Genomic DNA, 6,686 nt, shown 5'->3' with positions numbered 1-6,686 from the left:
GAGAATAATCTGAAGTTTGGCTTCACCCACAAAGAGACTGATGGTGACGAAATTACTAGTGTGCGTGGTTTGCTCTTCTGTGCTATCAAATGAAACTATGAAACCATCAAAGCTGCAACGACACTTAAAGACAACCCATGCTCACTTGAAATATAAAAACATTTAATATTTCCCATTCAAAATCTTTTGAGGACCAGCAGACCTTCAGCCAAAGTGAGCAAGCTAGCTTAAAAAGCCTCTTATCAAGTTGCATTACGTGTCTCTCAGACCAAAAAGCCATACATAATTTTTAATATTCCCAGAAAGTTTAATATTAACAGCAGCAAGTGATATGCGCAAAACAATGTTTGGGAAGGATAAGTACTTAAAAAAACTGAAAAGCATCCGTATGCCCACCCTATTGATGAATTGGCAGCTGATATGAGGGCACTTCTAGTCGCAAAACTCCTAAAGGCAGATTCTTTTGCACTTCAATAAGATGAATCCCCCGATGTGTCTAACGACGCTCAGTTTTTAGCTTTTTTTGTGATTTGTTGACCAAAATGAGATGCAGGAGGAATTTCTATTCTGTAAGCAACTGCCTGGACGTTAAACAAGTTCAGAGATTTTCAAAGTGATCAACATTTTTTTTCGTGAACATGATATACCCGGGCCAAAATGTGGCGCGCTGTGCACAGACATTGCAAGAGCCATATATGAGCCAAAGACATAAGTGATGAATTCTCAAACGTCAGATCTTTCACTAGGTATGAGATATTTCATCCATACTTAAGCTTCTCAAGCTACTCAATTCTTTATCCCTCCCTAACTGAATACAGAGTGATGGCTAACTGTAAAGGAGAATAAATGTCAATAATAAAGAGAATAAATTAAACGAGTTGTGTGTCACAGACGATGTGTACTTCTGTTCAAACGTGTGAAGGGGAGGGTGTGTGTGTGTGTGTGTGTGAGTGTGTGTGTGTGTGTGTGTGTGTGTGTGTGTGTGTGTGTGTGTGTGTGCGACTGATACTTAGTTCCAAACTAAATATATGAATATCAGGCCCAAATTTGGGGCGGCGGGGGTGGGGGTCTCTGCTCAGAGTCTCTCTCAGCCAAGGGGTCGTTGGGCTGAAAAAGGTTGAAGACCCCTGATCTTAAGCCATGCTAAAACCTTGCCCAGTTGACACTGATAAAAGCTTGTCAACACACTAGCTGGTGTCTCTTGGCAGTATTGCTGGCAATGTCATGCTGTGTGGGTGTTCCAGCCCGGTAAACAGAACTACATAGGGCATATCCTGGATGGCTAGTGGGAAAGACACAGACATGTATCTGTCCTTCACATGACCATATACTATCAAAAAGGAATTTGAGGATGGTACCAAAACTAGTTGCCTATAAAACCACACCTCGGAAAAGTGCCAAATTGTTGCATAGTGTTACTTTAAAGGAAACTTAAGCAAACTATTAATTTCAGTAATGCTCCCAGGATCTAAACACTACCATTAATTAATGCATCAAGTAATATGAAAAACAGGAACTTCTGATTCAGTATTACTTCATGGTTAAGAGTGTTGGTTTGTCAGATTATTATAAACTACTACAAAACCTGCAATCGTGAGTGTGCGGTTTTCATAATACTATGAAAAACTATGCATTATCATTTCCATACATACAGCGTATAAATCTGTTTTCTTTGTGGATTCAGAAATGATTTACGCCTGTTAATGAATAAAGAAAAACAGGACCAGTTCTTACCTGCAGGAATGTGATGTCATCATTTATCAACTCCTCTTCTATGGCTCTGATTGTGTCTGAAAGAGATGAGATCTCTCTGCTCATCTTCTCAATCTTCTCCTTCATCATCTCACTCTTCTGCTTCTCTTCCTCCCTCAGTGCAGCTATCCTGGCTGCCTCTTCATCTCGTAGAAACTGGTGCAGATTCTTAAACTCCTCCTTGATCTGCTTCTCTGTGTGATGGGTCTGAGTCTGGATGATCACACACAGTAATGAAAAAGTATGTTTTCTTGTTGCTGAAATGAAAACTCTGTTGTCTAATCTGGTCCATATCTCACCTTAATGTGCGCTGCTGTTTGGTCACAGATGAGTTTAACTTCTTCAAAGGTCTTGAATGTATTTCTTAGGGGCTCCAGTTTGATCTTGAGTTCCTCCTGAAATACACACACACTTTACTGGGTAACAACTACTGCGGTAAACACAGGTGTAAAGATTTTCACTCTACTGGCATTGAGTAGTTATGGAGGCATGCATCTGCATATTTATTCCTGATTAATTCTTCATAGAGCATATGTAAGCATGATTAAACTCATCTGAGCATTCCTACCTTAATATCTAGTGCAGCCTCATCAATGGGGCTGAAGTTGTGACTTTTGTGTGTTTTTGAGTCTCGACACACCACACACACAGGCTGCTTATCATCCAGACAGAACAGCTTGAGTTTCTCACTGTGCAGACTGCAGAGCACCTCAGACCCTGCTGAAGCTCTCTGACTTCTCTCCTGTACAAAGGTCTCACACAGGTTCTTTAAGTGGAGGTTAAGGGGAGGATGTTCCCTTGATGATCTCCTCCTGCAGACTGGACATTCCCTTGATGTTTTGGTTTCCCAAAACTGCTGCAGACAGACTTTACACACACTGTGACTACATGAGAGGAGCACAGGGCTCTTGAAGGTGTCACAGCACACAGGACAAGAGAAATCCTCTTCGGAGAAAGGTTTCGATGCCATAGTCTTGGTACCGGTGGACTCTCTTTTGCAATGGCTGCTAACACAGTTTGCTTTCACTTTCACACAGTTCACAGTTTGAAAATCACGTCAGTCTGTGAACAGGAAAACACAACATCCTAAAGTCACAAGGCTGTCGGATTCACATGTATTTGAAACCATAAAGGTTGGCTTGTTTGTTGAGTTTAAAAGTACAACAGAGAACTCGTACCTGTACAAAGTTCGCTGAAACACAGGAGTCCACCCGTCTCAGTTTCCCATTTCCTTGTTTAACAACGTTGAGTCAGTCGAGCCAGAGGGAGGGACTTTGGTTGAAGAAGATTCTAATTGGCCAGCTCACCTACACCATTAGATAGATAGAGAGAGAGAGAGATAGAGAGAGAGAGAGAGAGAGAGAGAGATAGATAGAAAGCTTATAGTATATCCCCACATAACTTTATGACTTATTTTGCCCTGGCTGGCTTGTGTGGAAGCATAGGGGTACGTATCACTAACGCCACGACAAACATTGCTCTTCACGTTCATTCCGTTGTATTACATCTTTGGTGCCGTGACCCGGATAGTGGAATAACGAGACTGGTATTTCGCAGCGACGCAGGCTTGTGCATCGGATAATGAACTTGAACTTTTGAACTGGAATTGTTTTGTCTGAAGTGAGCGGACGGCTTCTTTCAAGTGAACAAGCTACGTGATATCCTTTACACTGATGATAATTGTGAATGCTATTGCCAACTGTTTGAACGGTTGATTATTCTAAATGGGCTTAGCAACTTGTTAACGTAAAGAGGCATTTTTTTTTGTTTGACGTACTGAGATTTAAGTCAATTATTAAGTATTGAGTGAGTTAATATTAATGTGAATGTTTTTGATAACTGAACACTGTGCATTTGAAACTTTAGGTTAGATACAGAAATATTTTGGAACTTATAAGCCTTTGTTAGTTGAGTGTACTGCTATAACAGTTTATAAGGTGAATAAGCCTAGACTAAGTTTTATGTTCACACTTTAAATTTCTACACACTACATTATTTCACTGTTAATCTGCAAAACATAGCAACATGTCACAGAACTTTCATGTCTCTCCCGCTGGCGCAGCCAGCTATCAGCCCACTCAAGTGCCTGTTCTAAATGACACCCCACCACCCTTGGAACGTCGCACCCCCCCGCCCCAAAGGCATGCACCCTACACCCAGTACACCACCCCAGCTTATCCCCCAAGGCTGCCAGGCACTGGAGCTTCAGGACAGGTACCGCCACTCCGTTTTGACTACAGCCCCGACACAAGCACCAAGACAGACAGGTCAGTGGACACCTCTGTGCCTAAACCCTGTGGACATGGGACCACAACAGCTCTACCCCTGCAAAGCACCACACACCATGCCCCAAGTATGATGTCATCTGCTCAGCAGCCCACTATAACAGCCTACCCCTATCTACCCCAGCCTAATGGGCCTAGCCCCCATGTCTATCCAAGCTATCCATATCCCGGACTTATGCCTCAAATGCTCATGCCTAGATTTCAAACACCTTCAGCGGCAGATATTTCAAGCAACCCCGCCGTCGCTAGGCAAAGCCCCCATGTACATTTTTCTGAGTCTGAAACCACATATCACAGCGAAGCCACACCATTGCCCCTGTACAGCGCCAATGCGTGGACCCCCAACCAGTGGCGGTGCGTCAATACAAGGCGCTGGGGCGCCGCCCACCCTACAATTTTGAGATGAAAAAAATTAAAATAAAATATGAAATATCAAAAAATTCAATAAGAAATGTACCGTTTTAAAGCGTTAAATGTGTGCCGGAGACCGTAAGCCCCTGTCAAAAAACACTTAAATGTGACCAAATATAATATATTGCCATTCGTTATCATTGAGAGAGAAGCCACTCCTCCCTGTGGGCGCCGGCCAAGTGGAAGTCTATGGGAGCCAAAAAAGGGGGCAGGAACATTTGAGCAAGGACAGCTTCTCATTGGCGGATGACAGTTCGAGCCCGGGGCGCACATCACTTGCGCCCACAGCCAATGACAGGGCTTCTTATATATCATCCTGACAGGACTGTCCAATCAGAGACCTTTTGTTATTCCCTCACATCTCATTTAAATATCACATATCTACCGGAGCACCATAGGCATAGCTAGCAGAGAATTGGAATCTGAGAGTATGGCGACTGAAAACTCCTTAGTATCTATTCGTGGAACACCTTTTAATCGCCGATCAGATGTCGATAAGAAGAGACTAAAAGACATGGGACCAGAATGTATGGATTTATTTAAGCACTGACCGCGGGAGGACGTACCTCGACCGGAGCTGGGCTGTTCAGTGAGTAATGCTTGTAGCGACGCTAGCTTAACTAGTAGCTTGGTTGGCAGTAATGTTGATATTTACAAAACCAAGTAACTTTTCAGTAGCTAAGCTCTTTTATTGATCAAGTAGCGCAGTAGTGTCCTTGAAAGAATGTATCCTGGACCTTTCTAATGTTCATACATTCCCTGTATCCATCAAACAGACAAATTAAGCAGTATGTCACTTTAGTGGAGACTAATGAAAAGCTAGGTATCGCAATTTCAAGTACAACAGACGCTGCTCATACATTTAGAATTAATTCATTTTAAATGGGTAGTTTGCATGCACATTCTAGACAACCGGATAACTAGAATGCTGTGGATATTCAGATACAGCTAGAGATGATGAAAGTTAAAATAAAATAAAGTAGAAATAAAGGAAGTCCGTGCTGTCTGCTCAGGGAGTCGAATTGGGAAAATGCCAAAGAAAAGTTCCTGTCAACATAATGACATCCAACACAAACATACGAACACACATACAGGTGATTTAATTTAATTTACCGTTTTTATCTGACTGACAGTTGTGTTGATCACTACAATTGCATTGACTTGGCATGCAGTTTGTTTAACTGAAAGTAGCTACTAAGTTATCAAACTACTTTTGACAGGTTTTTGTAACTTAGCTTGCTACTTCTTTATGAGGTGTAGCTTCTGTGTAGTGAAGCTGAATGTATTGTAGAGTAGCTGATAGCTTTGCTCACTACAAATATCAAGAAGCTTGCCCATCACTGCAAATATTCTACTCAAAACCTGTTTTCTTCTCACTGTGGAGAGCTATTTAAACCGCGCCGCCAAACTACACCCCCCTCAAAAAAATGTCACCAGCCGCCACTGCCCCCAACACAAACCATTACAGCCCCTATGAAAGGTTTAACCATACAGCCACTGACATGAACCCGGAGCCACCACATCCCCAGGCGCCCGCTCCAGGCTTGTACACCAGCACCCCTGCAGGTGCCTTCCATCCAGCCACACTTTCCAGCTTGTACACCTACCCATGTGTGCCACCGTTGAAGACCCCTGTTCGAGCTATGCACAGCCAAAGCCCTCCCACAGCAGCCTATGGCGGTCTCATGCAAACTCATCAGGTGAAAAATGTTCAAGTCTTCACTGGAAACCCAGACTGCAAGATACTGGTGGAGGACTGGGTTCGCGATATGCAGTACCTCCTCGAGGCGATAGAGCTCCCCACTCACCTTCGCTTTTCTACAGTCGTGCGGCACTTAGGTGGCGAGGCTCGCAAGCTGGTTCTTAACCTACCCCCCCATGAACAGACCCCAGAAAAAGCGTTTCAGGAACTGAGGGCAGAATACAGTGACACCCGAGGCTCCCTAGACCCGTTAGCTGACTTTTATGAGCGAAGCCAGAATTCAGGGGAGACTGCCTGCTCTTACACCATAGCACTGGAGGCAAAATTGCGGGCTGTGGAAGACAAAGAAAGAGGGGGAAATCCATTCCCCGACTGTGATAACAAACTCAAGCGGCAGTTCATGAGGGGGCTAACGGAGGAGGAGGTTTTCCTGAGAATAGCACCAATGACACCCAGACTCTTGAGCTTCCGTGAGCTTCAGGCTGAGCTCCGCCACCTAGTGAGAGAAGGTAAGAAGTTCCAGCACCTCGACAAAG

At 43.7% G+C, this 6,686-nt stretch overlaps 1 protein-coding gene across 1 annotated transcript in view; it reads right to left on the bottom strand.

Annotated features, from left to right (window-relative positions):
- The window catches only part of LOC308365955 (E3 ubiquitin-protein ligase TRIM35-like), a gene marked incomplete at both ends in the record, with an annotated part of 7,096 nt that extends 4,374 nt beyond the window's left edge, over positions 1-2,722 (bottom strand). Inside the window, 3 exons of the mRNA XM_080839590.1 lie at positions 1,735-1,965; positions 2,052-2,147; positions 2,321-2,722. Coding sequence (XP_080695716.1) covers positions 1,735-1,965; positions 2,052-2,147; positions 2,321-2,722 — 729 coding nt within the window. The remainder of the gene's footprint in view (positions 1-1,734; positions 1,966-2,051; positions 2,148-2,320) is intronic.
- Positions 2,723-6,686: the final 3,964 nt, after the last annotated feature.

This window comes from Sprattus sprattus (assembly GCF_963457725.1).
Source record: "Sprattus sprattus genome assembly, chromosome: 5".
NCBI lineage: Eukaryota > Metazoa > Chordata > Actinopteri > Clupeiformes > Clupeidae > Sprattus > Sprattus sprattus.
This window is presented reverse-complemented; position numbering and strand designations above follow the sequence as displayed.